This window comes from Cajanus cajan, chromosome 8, assembly GCF_000230855.2.
Source record: "Cajanus cajan strain Asha chromosome 8, NIPB_CcT2T_4, whole genome shotgun sequence".
NCBI lineage: Eukaryota > Viridiplantae > Streptophyta > Magnoliopsida > Fabales > Fabaceae > Cajanus > Cajanus cajan.
Window position 1 is genome coordinate 2,955,813 of NC_138524.1, and position 16,778 is coordinate 2,972,590.

A 16,778-nucleotide genomic window follows, 5' to 3' on the forward strand; every position below is an offset into this window, starting at 1 on the left:
AACTTGACAGCTCCGCCGGAAGAACAGTATGCAAGTTAGTAAAGTTCCAAACTCCACTAGCCCAGCAGTCGGCAACCGTTTTATTGATGTCCGCAACGTGAACGAACGGGACTCTCTCGCACCAAAGCCCAGTACCTGACCAGTCCGTGTACCAAAGGGATGAGGCACCCGATCCTAGCCGAGGCTCGAAACTCTCTCGAAGAGAAGGGAGGGCCTTAACAAGACTTGACCAGATTGGAGAAGCACCCCGCCTGTTCTAGGCACACAAGATAGAATTTTCGTGTAGGTATAAACTACTGAGGATTTGAACCCAGGGCTCCTGTGACGCCGTCAGCAGATCCCAGACTAACTTCCCAAGGAGTTTTATCTAAATCTAATGATATAAGTTTTATCTTACAAAATTAATAAAATAATGTCAAGTTGCATCCCTAAAAAATAATCATTTTCATGAAAGATAAGATTAACTCAAATTTAAAAATTAGAAGATCAAAATACAAATTTAAAAAGATAAAAACGACTTTTATAATAAAATGAAAGATCAAAATGTCCTTCAGAATATATTTATGTTAGTAAACTAACACAACTGAAGATAACAAAAAAAAAATAATACTAACATTTAGTCACATATAAAACACGACATAGGATGTAAATAGATGCAAATGTTAATTTGATTTAATTAATTTTTATAAGTGTCATAATTACTTATTATCTATTTTAATACAAATAAATCTTACAATTTTTTTAATATAAATATATGTTTAAAAATTATAATTTTTTTATTTTATTTCTTACTTTTTTTAATCAGATTCTTACGTTTTTAAAATTTCACATTTGAATAAATACCTACAAACAGCAAATATATGAAAAAATCATAGATACTAAGTAAATATCTACCCCGCCCTATTACCAACCTTAAATAGAACTATGAATGTAAAATTATATAACTGAAAATTCTTTATCTATTGAAAAATAATATTCTCGATCACAAGCCAAACAAAAAATCTAATTCCAATCATTATTAAATCATTTATACTACCGACCAAGGGTAAAAAAAACACTATTTACTTGCTATTCGTTTATAATTTATTTGTCTAAAAAATGAAAATGAAATCCACCGGTACATAAACAATCAAAACAAATAAATGCTTTCGAAATGGTCACAATTTAAAATTTCACATGTTGATAATCTATCAGAGTAATTGCAACTGTATTGTGGAACAATTTGTGATCTTTATAAACCAAAAAACTAATATGTATCAAAAGAATATTCAGGCACTAAATTAGAAATTTGTTCAACTCATCCGGGATCTAATAATTACTTCCAAGTGCCCTTCCCTTCTGTATGATTATACCAAACGAAAATCCACTGTATCATGTTACACAATTATTAACTCAATTTCATTGACGCAAAGTTTTCTGCAAGATCAATAGCCTCGTTTACATGTGATGCATCTGTACCCTGGAAAATGGAAGTGCGTGCACAAATCAGTATATGAAGTAAAAACGCACAACGCATACAGTACTGATGAACATTTTCTTCAATCGTATTAAATATTCCCTAGTGTTTATGGTCAATGTCATAGAAAATTCAAAATGACTAAAATCAATTTGGTCAAAAGCATTACAAACTAGATAAAAGAATGAGATGCCCACATGCCGACATAAACCAGGTAGCTCCGTAATAATATCTGAGTTTTAAAATGGTGTTTTTTGCTGTCACTATAATTATCAAAAACTAGTTTTGTTTGGCCAGTTTTTAAGTCAACAAATTCAACAAAAAGTTTCATTATTTATCTTTTCCCTTCCCACTTTTCTAAATAAGAAATTTTAAAAGAGTAACCGAGCTTAACAAAATTTATCTGACATCACATAAGATCAATTCAAATAAAAATCTGCACCAAATAAGAATAACATCAATTTAAATTTACGTAGAGTACATGAACGAAGTTTCAACGTAACATTTCTGAACTTTGTAAATTAACAAATTTCAATAGCTCGTAGGATTGTTGAAAACCAGTTTAAGATATAACAACAATTTTATGACCACACAGTTCATAATTAAACATAAGATTAAAAGCCATGGCATATGGAAGATTCTCCTGGATCCCAGATTACTAAAATATTAGAAAATGAAAGGTTTCTTGGGAGCTTTGTAAAAAAAAATTTAAATTTTAAAAAACACTAAATTCCTCCCTTCCCCCTTTTTTAAAGCAACACTACAAGTGACCCATTAGCAAAATCCTCAAACCACTAACTCTCATGATTAAATGACATTAAATATTGGACAAAGTATATGTGAAATATACAGATTTGAAAATTCCTATACAATAATTTTAATATTTATAAAAATTAAAGCTACTTCTGTCCAGAAATTAAGGTAATGTCAATAACTAACCTGTCCCGTTGCAAGACCACCTTTTCCCTTGCCACATCTCCCTTTTAGAGGCCCCAAAGAATTACTCAGCCACTCTCCCACGTCCAGCTTACCTTTATCTCCTTTTTCTGGCACCCCAGCACAAACTACAGCCTTGTTTGTAGCTTCATCTGTGCTAAAAACCATCACAGATAAGCCCTGTTTATCAACCAGCATCAGTAAAAGTTAGTGCTTGAAGGTAACAGAAAATGTAAATGCCAAGGACAAGTAATCTCTTCAAGTATACTCGACCACTAAGTTGGAGCTCCAGAGGCCCAGAAAGATTTGATAAATTAATAATCAGCAATTACCTTCTGGTCCACGACTTTGGTAACAGCCTCACGAACTGCAGCCACATCCAGACCAACATCAACACGAGATATGCAAAAAGTTTTCCCATTTGAAGCAGCAAGTTCAGCCTTCTCAATTGTAATCGTTACAGCTTTACGCTTATTTTCCTCAGCAACCTGCTTTTGTGCTTTTCTCACTTGATCCTACAAGATATGTGATATTATTACATTATAAGACTAAATGCATGAGAAATTGAAGGACAACAAACAAAAACAAACAGTGGAAAAGTGGAAAAGGCAAAAGGTCTGCAAATTTTTTCCACATATATATAATACCTGAAGCTGGGCTATCTTGGTCTTGATGTCAGCTTTCTTGGCAGCAGGAATTGATAAAGTTTCAACATTGCTTTTCAATGATGAAACTTTCTGTTAAGGGAAACAGAAAATCAACTGATTACAATTTTGGAAGAGAGTTGTATATATATCATCTATCTGCTGAGAAAATCAGTGTTGATAACAAAGAGAAAAGGAGAGCAAGAGAGAATCCTATGAGAGAGCATGCACTAACTTCAGCTAATAGGCTCCCAGCTATGTATATATATGTTCAGATAACACTAAAGTTCAAGTGATTCAAATGGAGAACCATCCCACACAAATCAGTATCAAATACATATTCTAGCTAGCATTAAAAGAGACAAAAAAAATGCAACTATTGTAATACAATAAAACCCAGTCCGGTACCCATTCTAGCAGCTCAAATTTCCATCTTCCCCGAGGCCAAAAAGGAAGGAACTTTCAATTTGTAACAAATGTAGTTAGTGGTTATTCCATTAGTTTAATAATTTGATCAAGACTTCATGATCATGATTACAAGTATTTTCATAGTTCATACTCTCAAATATATTGAATAGACTCTTTTAGGCCTTTATAAAACTGGGAATTTTTATAAGCTCAACTGTTAGTTTGATACATATCCTTTATAATAAGCAATTATAAGGTCTAATTTGGCAGCTAGCACAGCCAGTCATATATTAATTGTTTTATCCATCTTCAGTCATTAGCTGTTAACAGAGCCAGACATTTCAACCTGTTGAACTGGCCAACTAATTAAAATAGAATGGAAAAAGTGTAACCCTAATGCTATAAAATTTTAGTTGAACAGAAACCCAAACACCAACCTCTTCAAGCAAACCTCTTTCTAATTTAGCCGCATCATCTACTTGCTGCTCGAATTCATCAGCCACTTTAATTGCATCATAAGCACGATCAGTTGTGACAGCTGTTATTCTGCGGATGCCTTTTGCAATTCCCTCCTCAGATAAAAGTGCAAAAGCTTTTGCCTCTCGTGTGTTTGAAATATGGGTGCCTAGATCATCAGCTAAAAATGAGGAACCTCGAATAGAAATACAGAAAGAAAGCTTCAAAGGAAGCATTAGCTATGATATACCTCCGCATAATTCTGAAGATATAGATAACCATTTTTCATTCCCGGGGTCAGAAAGGAGATCCTCAACTTTTTGTCCAATAGACACAACTCTAACAGGATCTGGATAGACCTATATCAAAGCAGAATATTGGGCAACATGATCCAGAACGCAACAAGAAAGAATAGGGAACTAAATTACTTACTTCTCCAAAAACAGCTCGCAAACCATTGATACGCTTGGCTTCAGCAAGAGTTACCTCTTTTGCACTTACATCCAATTCAGCTTTAATTTGCTCGTTAACAATTGATTCAATTCTCCTTAAATTGTCAGCATCAACAGGCTTGCCTATTCATTGCAGCATAGTAAACAATAACTCTCTACACTCACATTATTCTAACAGTCCAATTGAACAAGTCTTACCATGAGAAAAATCAAATCTCAATTTTTCAGGAAGAACAATGGAACCTTTCTGGTCAACATGATCCCCTAGTACTTCCTGCATTCATCATAGGAAATTTCAACAAACACAGATCAGTAAGGGGAATGAATAAGTCTTCAACACATTCAGTAGCATTTTAAACATACCCTAAGAGCAAAATTTAACATGTGCGTGCAGGTATGGTTAGGGGCTATAATGGCACGTCTTCCATAATCAACCTACAAAAGTATACAGAAAATAAACAAGGAGGAATACAAAGCACTAAAAGGTACTGAAAGATAACAAAAAAAAAACAAGGTATTTGATGTAAAACAGGGCAAAGGGTGCAAATAAGAAAGGATAATTTAGACTCTTGAAGAAATCAATAATAGTTAAAAAAAAAATACCTTGCATACTACTTTGTCGCCAACAGAGATACCAGTCCCATTACCAATGTGAAGAACAAAGCCTCCATAAACTTGAACATTACGAACTTCAAATGAAGCAAGTGGACCATCAAGTGATCCAGTATCAAATATCTACATATTTAAAAAAAATTGCATCACATACATAATACTAACAAATTCACAGGATAGAATATTTTACTTAGGGTCCCCATTTTCATGTAATCGTAGTTTGTCCGAGTCCAGGCATATGGCCCATTTGCTTGATAATTCCCATAGGCAAAATATATCAATGTTCCATATTTTGTACATTATAATTCAGACCATCTTGTACTCTAACAGTCTAATGTTCACCATTAGAAAAAAAAAAAGTCCTGTATGACCATTATTCTCTTCTAGTTTAATCACTATGAATTTTTTTGCTTTCAATTAGTTACATTGAACTTATTGATATAATCTTTCAGTTTGAAAGACATCTTTGTAAAAAACTTGCACACAAAATATTCTAAACAGTATCATACATTACTTAATTTCATCTAGGATTAAAGTTTCAAATAATAAAAATTTTACCTCGTAGAAGTGAGGTAATGGATATGAATAGCCAGCAAGTATCCTAGTTACGATGTGCACTCATACAATTAGTTCAGTTTCTTAATATAAGAAAGTACAATGCTATAAATTATCTTTGCCACTTTTAATATAGATGGGGAAATAAAAGGCTAACACCAACACCTATACTTTACCATTTAAAGAATTTGGCATGCTATCAACAAGCTACTTGTTTTATGGCATTTTATGCAAGATATACTACACATATGTTAGTAAAACTGGTTGATTAACTTTATGAACAGAAGTAGAATTGCAAGCATGCTGAATTGCAACTACAAACATATAAACAAAAAATTGGAAAAGAAGCTGATAGTTCAAAAAAATTAAAGAAAAATGTTCCAGCAACTTGATTGTATTAACTGGCTAAAAGTGAAACTATTACTAAACAGTTTTTTGAGGCAAATAAAACTATAATGAGAAACAACATATTAATTATTTATAAGGCTTGGTTTGGTACCTGACCACCTTGCTCAGCATAAAAGCTTGTAGATTCAAGAACTACACCAATATCATCACCAGTATTAACAGTATCAACAAACTCAGAACCCATATATATTGCTTTTACCACAGTTTCATGGTCCTATGACATGAAATGGTGAAGAAGAGAAATTAATGGAAGGCATAGAAGCTGATTCCAAAAGAATATCAAGTGCATAAACAGAGTGAAAATGTCTAATTCGGCTGCTCAACCAATAACCAAAAATTAATGTCTTCTTTGTTGTGTCCCCCTTCCACAGTTTGTAAGTTAGAAAGATGCAAACCATCAAAATATCAAGTTTGAGCAAAGAAGTAAAAGGTGTGGTGGATGAGAAGGAATAGTAGAAACTCTTCTATTTAATAGTAGGGGAGTAAATTAAGTTATTCATAAATTATTGAATCTCAACTCATTAAATGATTATAGGTACGCTTGTTTAGGTAAACAAATTGATTAATAGTTTACAAGTAGTTCACGCATATATATGTATCTATGTATCACTTGGATAGTTGCAGTTTTATTTATTATATTTACTTGAAAAAACACAATTTTGTATATTATCATCTTCTATACATATCCTATACCTAATATCAATTTTCAAGAATCATAACTTAAATGGGTAATCATAAATTTTCTTTTAAAAAAAATTCATCATTTCCTAATCAAAGATTTCATATCCAATCTTAAGTCATTCTTATGAATACAAATTCATATTTTATTACCAAAAAAAATACCTTGAACCAAGTATATTTGAAGCTATCATCTGTTGGGGCAATGCCCCTTTTGTGCAATGAGGACGTTGCATCAGCATCCATGACAATGGCACCACCAGCTTGCTGACAATAACAAAAAGAAAGTTAAAAGAGAAGCAGAAAAAAAGAAAGAATAATAAATCGGTGTTAATACCAGTCACAGTTTTGTTTATCCTTTAAATATATTGGGTTTCTTAAAAATACATAAGAAACTTGGATTAAAGCAAATAAGATACCTTTGTTTGAGCACTTCTGGATCTCTCTCTTGCAGCTTCCATAGCATTATCGAAACCTTTGACATCAACAACTAGTCCTTTTTCTTCAGCCATCAGCTGATACATAGAAAATTTAAGGAAATAAATAAAATTAAAAAAGACACAAAATATAGACTAATAGTTCCATACAGCATTATAGTGAAGCAATCCACCTACCTGTGTGAGGTCTAATGGGAACCCATATGTATCCCACAAAACAAATGCTTCCTATAATCAAGAGACAACTGCATGAGAAATAACCCATATGCCAATCCAAAAACAACTTGGAAATAATATATTGAACTATATTATATATTATAACTATAATTACATGAGGGAATCAACAATTCAAAACACATGTAAGCATGCAGTACTACAAATATGATTTAACTGCAACTTTGTGAACAACTGATCATTATGATGAAATATTTGAAATTAATGGTTCTTGATAAAAACATCACAAGTTCAAATGTAGTATTTTATTTCCTTGAAATGAAGAGAATCTCATTTAAATGACTTCCCAAAGACAGTTGAAAATAAATAACAAAAGAAGAAAAAAAAAAGCAGATACAAGAGAAATTTCATAAGCTTAATTGTTTGTTTAAATATTAAATATTGTCTGTATATACTTGCAGGAACCTAAGAAAGGGGAGGGGGGGGTAAGTAGCTGGAAATAGTAAAAACAGTAATAAAAACAAGTCAATATGACTCTTAAATAACTGAAAATAACATATTCCACTTGCCTCCCCACTCAGTATCTTTCCTTGAACATGTCGAACAGCTGTCTCAAATTTCTCAATTCCCTGGAGAAGTAAAAACAATCAGCTTTTCTTTCATCCTTTATAATATAATAATAAGAAAAGAAAAGGGTTAAAATTACTCTGTTATCCCTTATTTTATGTAATTTATTCAATTTGGTCTCTATTTTTAAAAGGTTCAATTTGGTCCTTTGATTTTCTAAAAATATGCAATGTGGTCCTTTCCTTCTAATTGAGACTAACAATATTAACTTCTTGTACATGTGACACAATAAGATAATGACATGTATGCTGTGTAAAAGAAATTAGCATTGTTAGTTTCAACTAAACAGAAAGAACCAGATTGCATGGTTTTAAAAAATTAAGCGACCAAATTGAACATTTTAATAATAGAATGATCCAAGCGAATAAATTATTAAATTGAGAGACCAAAAGAATAATTTAGTCAAAGAAAAATGACAAAAACATCCAAAGAGCAACGTATCAAGTTTACAACAAAACTAATTTGAGGGATGGCTATCATTATGCCATTAAGATTGATAAGTGACACAACACATAAAGATACATAAGTACAAGACTATTGTCACCTTAATTAAGGTTCTTCCAAAACTTTCCTCCTCCTCTTCAATTACATTTCGAATCTGCGTTTCCTGTTGTTTTAGCTCAGGGAAAACATCGCCCATCACGTTTACCACAACATTTACAAGCCTGGATTCAGTAAAAATAGGACAGAAAATCATATTACAAACAGAATGTATGTTCACACATTCATACATGACTGGAATCACCTGTGAAATGACTCGATAACAATTTTTTTAAAAAAAGTACATCAGTTTTGAAAAATCAAGTTGAAAGAATTCATTGAGGTAGAAAGTCATAGAAAATAAAAGAAAAGTACATTAGAGAACAGAGAGAAAATAGGGAATATACAAGTTGAGTCCAGACTAAATTCAATACAAAAATGAACCAATTACCCCTAAAGAGTTAAGACATATGTATATAGTTAATTGTACCTTCCCTAACCATCTAACAGAATCTGACAACTTATAACAAAAAAACCAACAACTGGTTGTTATGACAACTTGTCAGGCTGTCATTTAAAGTTAAACATGCAATATAGCTGAACTATAAGCTAACCTAACTACTCAAACACACAAAAATGTAAGTTTTATTATCCCTATGGCACTGGGATGTTGAATCTGACAACAAAGCCTTAGATCAAGCTTCAGGCAACAGGTTAAAGTTGCTAACCACTATACATACCCATTGAAAAATCCCTCCTTCGCTTTTAGAACTTCACGTCCATAACGAACAGCCCGACGGAGTATACGTCGCAGAACATACTCACGGCCTTCGTTACCTTCAAAAAGAAAAAAATACAACCTAATCAAAAAGTGGAACTCCTTATTTTTAAAGGAGGGAGTTCAATAATGTCCGCACAAACAAAATGTATTAGAACTTATATTACAGATAAATAAAAATCTAAAAATCAAAAGCCTGGGTCCGTTTGGAAAGGTAAGTTAATGGTTTTTGGTTTACAAATGCAATTTTCAAAACAAAACGCATTTAGCTAAAATGGAGATGAAATGATATTTAATTTAATGTCAAAATACTTTTATATTCATTCTCAAAACCAAGAAAAAAGTTGCAAATTTGGTTTTAGTTTTTAAACAAACATTCTCACTATATTTGACAACAACTCTTCCCATTGCCGCAAATGCTGCCGGTGACATTACAATCACCACCACTACTACTATCACCGTCACTACCACCACACAGGCACACCCTTAAACTAATCTTAATAGGATAGGAAAATTTCAAAGTAATTCTATTTTGAAACTAAAAACCAGGGGAACAAAACTAAAACTAAAATTTGGTTGTAGTTTTTGAAATTATAGAAACTTACAACTAAGAACCACCCAAAAGAGGTTCTAAATAAGGGAATTAAGGGAATTTATTTTCTTAGTGCAGCCCCCAATAGCGTACAACCCAGTCTATAAAGAACAGGCCACCCTCAAGAAGTGAGGGTAAAAGACAACAAACTTGATGACACTTGGAGTTAAAATTTGTGACTCATGAAGGAAAAAAATGCCAATAAAGAAACCAGGTCTACAATATAGTACCAGGACGAGACCCATCAGCAATGGCAAAGGAAAGAGTTCTTATGTGATCTGCAACAACCCTGTATGCCATGTCAACTTTATCTACATCATCTGCTCCAACTTTCCCCGAATATGGTCTGGCACCAGTTGCCTGCAAATGGGTTACAGGAAAGCAAAATTACATATCAACCAGAAGTGAATTATATGTTTACATCTTCATAGGCAAAGGCAGCATAACAGTAAACAAAATCATTATGACCAATGAGCTACGATGCACCGATACGATACGCGTATCGGATACGACACGTATCCGATACGGCGATACGCTTATTTTAAAATATATAGGATACGATACTTGTAAGATATGTGTTGTCATATATATCAATGTTCATACAAAATAATAATTTTGTACTTGTAATTTTGATCAAAATTCATAAATATTAAATATATAATTACTATTTTGCAAATCCAAATTAAAAATATACTTATTGTACATTACTAAAAATAATTATAAACCATTTCATCATAAATTACTTTTTATTATTTACAAATGGAAATAATATTATCAAATTTCATTCCTTTCTTAAAATTATCTATGTAGAAGTAGAAGACAATTTTCATTTACAGTTTATCAAGGACCAATATTTCTATATTTCTATATTAAAAATGTTTATATATCTTATTTAGTTGTAAAGGATATTTCATAATTTTTCAAAAATTTGAATATTTTATCGATATGTATCACCGATAAGTATCGGTGAAGTATCTGAGAGTATCGAGATTGAATAAAATTTTCATAATATTTTCAAAAGTTAGGATACTTCATTGACACGTATCGGTGAAGTATCCAAGAGTATCGTGTCGGATACGTATCGGATACGGATACGTGAAGCAAATTGAAGTATCGGTGCTTCATAGCCAATGAGTATCAGCCCCACACTCAACCCTAATCCTAGTCAACATTTATTTCACAGTTAGTTGTTATAGAGTTGCAACAATTAAATATTTAAACATTTCACTAGAACTTCTTCATGCAAATGGATAACTGCAGGTCCAAATAGGTTAGGCAATCCTCTGTTCTCTCTACACCATGTTTATACACTCCGGTATAAAAGTGATTAGTGACACCATGTTACAAGAATTACAAATTCAAATTAAATGTCAAATACAACAAATTCAGGCCAAAATGTTATCATTGTTCAACAAAGACAATGGAAATATAACAACTCTAATGCCTACTCCAACTTACCTGCTGAATACCATCGAAGATAGGCAAGAAGACATCAGTGTCATAATTGCTCATTTTGTTCTGTAGTATGGAGGTCAGACGTTCAAAACCCAAGCCTGTATCAACGTGCTTTGCAGGAAGAGGTTTAAGAGAGCCATCAGCCTCCCTATTGAACTGTTACCAGCCAAAACAATTAGTCACGTACATTCAGATTTAATGGTGATAGAACAAGGTTACACACTAAGAGTCTATCTAGATAAAAGCTTAAAAGTGCTTTTGAGAACTTATCTACTGAAAATAAAGAGTTTTTTCCAGTAGAAAAGCTCTCGGAAACTCTTAAGCTTGTATCTAAACAAGCTCCGAGATGGATTCTAATATCAACATATAAAGTACATGAATGAGGTCAGAAAAAAAGTAGGGAATAACGCATTTCTGTAGCATTAAAATACCTGAATAAAGACAAGGTTCCATATCTCAATGCAGGTAGGATCATCATTATTAACCAATGATGCAGCATCACGGTTACCAATTCTGTCAAAATGTATTTCAGTGCAAGGTCCACAAGGACCAGTATCACCCATCTCCCAGAAATTGTCCTATGCAAAGATACAAATCTAGTAAGAAACGAAGATTCAGTTCAGACACAATTAACAATACAATATTAAATAGATTTTGCATTCTTGATGATTATTTTAAATAATAAAATAAAATAAAAATTGCATTTTAGGTTTTTTCTAAAAGGAAAGGTGAAATGGTCCCAGCACTCATATGATAAGCTCAAATAATCTTTTGAGATAACTTCATTTATTACTCACAGATAACTAACTAACTGCAATCACATTGTTACCCATCAAGTACAAAAAGTAATTTATCATCACATAATCAGAATAGAGAAACAAGCTGTATGTGAAATAACATTCATCCATATATTTTGGGTCAAATAATATCAGTATAAAATGCAACTGTTTCTAGCACTAATTTGATAGAACACCTATAATAAGTTGGTAGAAATTTTATTGATTCACAAAGAAATACTGCAAGTGTCTTCTGTCCATAGTTGTTACAACTCCTACAGAGAAACTCGGTCCAAATTACACAATAATTGCCCCTGTCACACACCACTACTATAGTGAAAACATAATAGATAGCATAACTGTCAAAAGGCATAATTGCCCCTACACACTACTAAACAGAATTCATAGCATAACCGTCAAAGCATAACTTTCAGTTACACACACCTCATAAGGAGGCTTCTGATTATGATCCAGAGGCCCGCATGGATCCCATCAAAATTAATACCCATACAGTATACACGGACCAAAGTTAAGTTACAAGTTACAATAATCTTATGGAACATAGAAATTATGAAGCATCTTATCAAAATAATGCATACTGTTTACCAGAATATCAAATATATTTTGCCTGTTTTGTTAAGATATTCTATTTCACAATTTAATAGAAGATGTAATGGAAGCATACTTTACAGCCAAAAGGAAGCACACGTCCAGGAGGCAAAAACTTTAGCCATATATCTCTAGCCTCAAAATCAGGGGCCAGACCAAACTTATCATCACCACCGAAATATGTCGCGTAAATGCGATCTGATGGTAATTTATAAACCTGCAGCATGATAAAGAAGTAAATGATGTAAACTTACAAGAGTAATAATCATGCATTGCATTAATTGAGAAATCAAGTGACCATGAACTTCTCAATTTAGCAACACTGTACAGTACCATACAAATAAGTTAAACAATCTAATTTAATTGTTTTCATTGGATGAAATCATTGATTTATCTATAATTAGCAAGTAGTGGAGGTCATCCAATGTGATACCCAATGTCGATATTACAATTGACAATTGAACACTAACATACGACTGATGGATATGCAACATGATAACTTATATGTTGTTCTATATCTCCATGAATCTAGGAACTTAATAATACCTAAGTCACAAAACATCATTCTTCCTCACACAAAACTCAGTACATCAATGGTAGGCATGGTGCAATTAAATGAAGTGGAAGTATTGGTGAGAGTAATGGTGAAATTGCTAATTAAAATAGAGTAATTGAACACCAGAAGACCAACTTGCCGCTGTATGCAATGCACAATTTAAGAAACACAGAAGCCCAATAACAAAGAAAAACCAACCTATATGGCACAGAAGGGGTAGCACCAGTTAATTGCTAGCTACCTGCTAGTGTTTACTTATCATTCTCAAGCACAAAGCACTTTGCATAGTGATTTAACAAAAATAATTACCATTGGTTACAACAAAGGGGGCTTGTAAATCAAGTTCAAGAAGCAAAATAAGAAACTTCAACCGATAAAGCATACTTTGGTTAGAAGCTCCCATGCCCAGCTAATGGCTTCTTCTTTAAAGTAATCCCCAAAGGACCAATTGCCCAACATCTCAAAAAAGGTGTGATGGTAGGTATCCTTTCCTACATCATCAAGATCATTGTGTTTACCACCTGCTCGTATGCACTTCTGCGTATTGCAGGCACGAGAGAGTTTGCTCAAGGCAGTGTTAGGATCCGCAGTTCCCAAGAAAATTGGTTTGTACTGGTTCATACCTGTCACATCACAAAGAAACTTTAACAAAAAAAATAGCATATATTTTCTCACGGAAAAACAAATTACTAGATGTGTATTATTATTACAATTGCATAACATCAATACTATAACAAATTAATTAATGATATAAGAACCACTTTCCACAACAAACACCCTGTTAAAACTTACTCCCTCTGTCCCATTATAAGAATTATCCCAGGTTGTTATGCAGTGATCAAGAAAAACTATAAAAAAAAAATAAGCAAGAGGTGTCCACGAATCATTTTGGAACAAATTGACACCACACGTATTCGGACTCACTTTGAACTTCAAGTTAAAATCCTCGCATGACTGATTTCGATTTCAAATATAGCATGGTGGTACTATACAGAGACTTGAAGAAGAATTCAAAGAATCCGCACATTGAATCATTCATCGTGAAACGTACCAGCGTTGGCGAAGAGAAGAGTGGGGTCGTTGAAGGGAACGACGGGGCTGGACTTCCAGTTGACGTGATTTTTATCTTCGAAGAAGCTGATGAAAGTGTCCCTGACGCGCTTCGCCGGCCACTCCACATCGAGACTCCCAGCTCCGGTCATGGCTGCGGCGGAGGAAGGCGGAGAAGAAAGAGATCTGACGGCGCGAAGGAGGGTGGGGAGTGAGAGTGGCGGCTGCAAGAGAGGGTTACAGTTGCGGAAGGAAATGAGAAGCGCTCCAAAACCGAATCCTCTTTTCATTCACTCATGTCTTTGTTTTTTTAACGCAATGGAACGGACCAATATATATTTTTTTATTTATTTATTAATTTATTGGGCCATTCTCATTTGGTCCTTGCGAACCGGTTTTTGCCGGCCCGTCCGAGTTTTTGGAGATGCTATGATGCAACGTTAGCATCTCCGACCAGTAAAATTTGTGTCTATTTATTTCTTATTTGAAAAAGGGAAATGAGTACATAATTTCTTAGATTTTTATCTCCTTTGTCAATAGATATTTTATTTAAATTTTATCTGTTAATAAATAGATTTACGAATTTTAATTTTGTTATAATTAATTACTTCTCTATTAAATGCCTTAATTTTAATTACATATCAGTTAACTCTTATAATTTATTTATTTTTTATTTTATAAATAGTCACTTATATATTATTACATTGATCTACCAAAAAAATATATATATTATTACATTGAGATTCATTAAACTACTGAAATGGAAGAAATCTCAATTGTTTATTAGTTTTATTTTTATATTAAATATAATAAAATTCATATTAAAAGAATTTCATTAAGTTTATATTATTTAAAAAAACATCATACATGTTTTCTAATCTATTTTAATTATACCATTACGTAACAAAGACAAAAAATATATGAGATTTAAAATAAAACTAATTGCATAGTATAAATATTTCCTTTTCTTTTTAATTTATTTTAAATTTTTTGAAATATAAATATTTTATTATTGTTATGACTCAAACAACAACTTATTACTATGTATAACTTTTTATTATGTTTATCTTTTTGATTATTATTTTGGAATTAAAATAATATTCTGTTTGTATTGTAATAATATTTTTTTATGTTTATGATATGGATTTATTTTTTATATATTTTATTAGTATTATTTCTGTTTTGTATTATTGTTATTTTTATCTAATTTAAATTTGTTTATAGATTATAATATTATATATTTTTAATTATAAATGTTGGTAAATAATTTTACCAATATTGTAAAAAGCTTTACGGTATTATTTTATTTTTATTAAGAGACTAACATTTTTCCATTATGTATAAATTATATTTTTAAATCATTTTAATAGTAATTTGAATTGAATTTTTGAAATTTTAGTTTTGACATATTTGACAATAAGTTGATGTATTTTAATTTAATTTTTTTTTAAAGATCAATCTATCTATCTATTATTACTTAAAAAATAGAGTTTTGAATGGTCACATGTCAATTTTTTATTTCTTTTTATCTTCTAAAAAATATTTTTCATTTACTTTAACACACTTTTACTTTTATAAAAATTATTATAATATTATTTTGTAATATTTTAAAATATAGATAAGTTAAAATTTGATTTGTTCAATAAATTTTTTAAAAATTTCATTTTTATAATACTACTTTGTAATATTTTGATATTGTAATTACAATAAGTACTTATTGTTTTTATAATATATAAATATTTTTATATTCATTATCAGCATTATTTTTTATCTCTAAAAAATGTCTATCTCCTAATTATTTTTTTCCTCTCAAAAATATCTTTTCACTTACTTACATATATTTTTACTTTTAAAATTTTTATTATAATAAAACATAAAAATAGCTACTTTCAATTAAAGGTAACAAGATGAGTTTCACTCAATGGACTAATTCGCATAAGTTCAATTTGTGAATCTACTGACTTACTTTGATATGATATTTCTAACTTATCAAAAAATTGGTTTAGAGGGGTTAACTCACTATTTTTTTTTTATTTCTTATATTTTTTGGTTACTTTTTTTTTAATAGTAGGATATCATTAAAATATATGTGTACATTAAGTAAGAGTAAATAGTTTAGGAACAATATCTAACTTGAATACTTCTATTCTTCTTATTTAAAAAAAAAACTCAAATAATATATTATGTTATTTTAATATAAAAAATAATTTTATAAACTAATATATTTTATAATTTTAAACTAATATATATATATATATATATATATATATATATATGTGTGAACAATTTAATTTTGTTTAGCATCAAAGACAATCGAAGCAAGAATTTAGCATACGTCTGGTGGATAATTCATTATCAAGAACTCATTGAAAACTGAAAATTGAAATCTGGTGGATAATTCATTATCAAGAACTCATTGAAAACTGAAAATTTAAAAACATCCAACATTATCAAGAAAATAAAATTCCAAAGTGGTATCTCAAATGATACTTGTATTATCCATGTTGGAATAACCCTATGTTAAAAATCGTGTATAAAATAAGGTACAAATGGCGATATTTGTTAATTACGGAAATATAAAAGAGTAACGTATCGAGCTAATAACTTGTACACCCATGTTGTGTTTTTTTAATCCATAG

The 16,778-nt window shown here is 31.3% G+C and overlaps 1 protein-coding gene across 1 annotated transcript; it reads right to left on the reverse strand.

Moving 5' to 3' along the window:
* Positions 1 to 1,122: 1,122 nt before the first annotated feature.
* ALATS (Alanyl-tRNA synthetase) lies at positions 1,123 to 14,450 on the reverse strand. Its single transcript, XM_020358674.3, has 23 exons — positions 14,141 to 14,450; positions 13,474 to 13,712; positions 12,610 to 12,750; positions 11,580 to 11,726; positions 11,152 to 11,304; positions 9,924 to 10,053; positions 9,064 to 9,160; positions 8,388 to 8,508; positions 7,786 to 7,845; positions 7,220 to 7,270; positions 7,025 to 7,120; positions 6,771 to 6,872; positions 6,019 to 6,141; positions 4,956 to 5,087; positions 4,716 to 4,787; positions 4,551 to 4,626; positions 4,333 to 4,475; positions 4,151 to 4,259; positions 3,882 to 4,069; positions 3,040 to 3,129; positions 2,725 to 2,907; positions 2,396 to 2,572; positions 1,123 to 1,459 (listed from the first exon to the last, which is right to left on the reverse strand). The coding sequence occupies exons 1-23, from the start codon at positions 14,427 to 14,429 to the stop codon at positions 1,388 to 1,390; spliced, it is 2,991 nt and encodes a 996-aa protein (XP_020214263.1). The 5' UTR covers positions 14,430 to 14,450; the 3' UTR covers positions 1,123 to 1,387.
* Positions 14,451 to 16,778: the final 2,328 nt, after the last annotated feature.